Genomic DNA, 287 nt, shown 5'->3' on the forward strand with positions numbered 1-287 from the left:
ACCTCCTGCCCCGGGTGGGACGGGCAAGCGTCACCCCTCAGTCACAGGGAATGTGGGAGATGAGGAGGGTCACCCACCAGGGCCACTCACCTTGATGATGTGGGCAAAGTACTTCCCCGAGATGCGGTTGTCCGTCTTGATGAAGATCTCCCGCAGGATGGACTCGCCGATGGGGTTGTACTTGGCGTTGAACTTGTCAAAGCGGTGGAAGGTGTTGCGGTCCTGCCAGGGGAACAGGGGCGTGAGTCCAGGCTCCTCGTACCCCTGGAGCCACCACACAGTCCCTG

At 61.3% G+C, this 287-nt stretch overlaps 1 protein-coding gene across 1 annotated transcript in view; it reads right to left on the minus strand.

Moving 5' to 3' along the window:
* Nucleotides 1–287, minus strand: part of LOC104495556 (AMP deaminase 2-like) — a gene marked incomplete at both ends in the record, with an annotated part of 3,846 nt that overhangs the window by 1,396 nt on the left and 2,163 nt on the right. The window contains 2 exons of the mRNA XM_010138534.1: nt 91–222; nt 263–284. Coding sequence (XP_010136836.1) covers nt 91–222; nt 263–284 — 154 coding nt within the window. The remainder of the gene's footprint in view (nt 1–90; nt 223–262; nt 285–287) is intronic.

Source organism: Buceros rhinoceros, unplaced genomic scaffold (assembly GCF_000710305.1).
Source record: "Buceros rhinoceros silvestris isolate BGI_N320 unplaced genomic scaffold, ASM71030v1 scaffold22386, whole genome shotgun sequence".
Lineage (NCBI taxonomy): Eukaryota > Metazoa > Chordata > Aves > Bucerotiformes > Bucerotidae > Buceros > Buceros rhinoceros.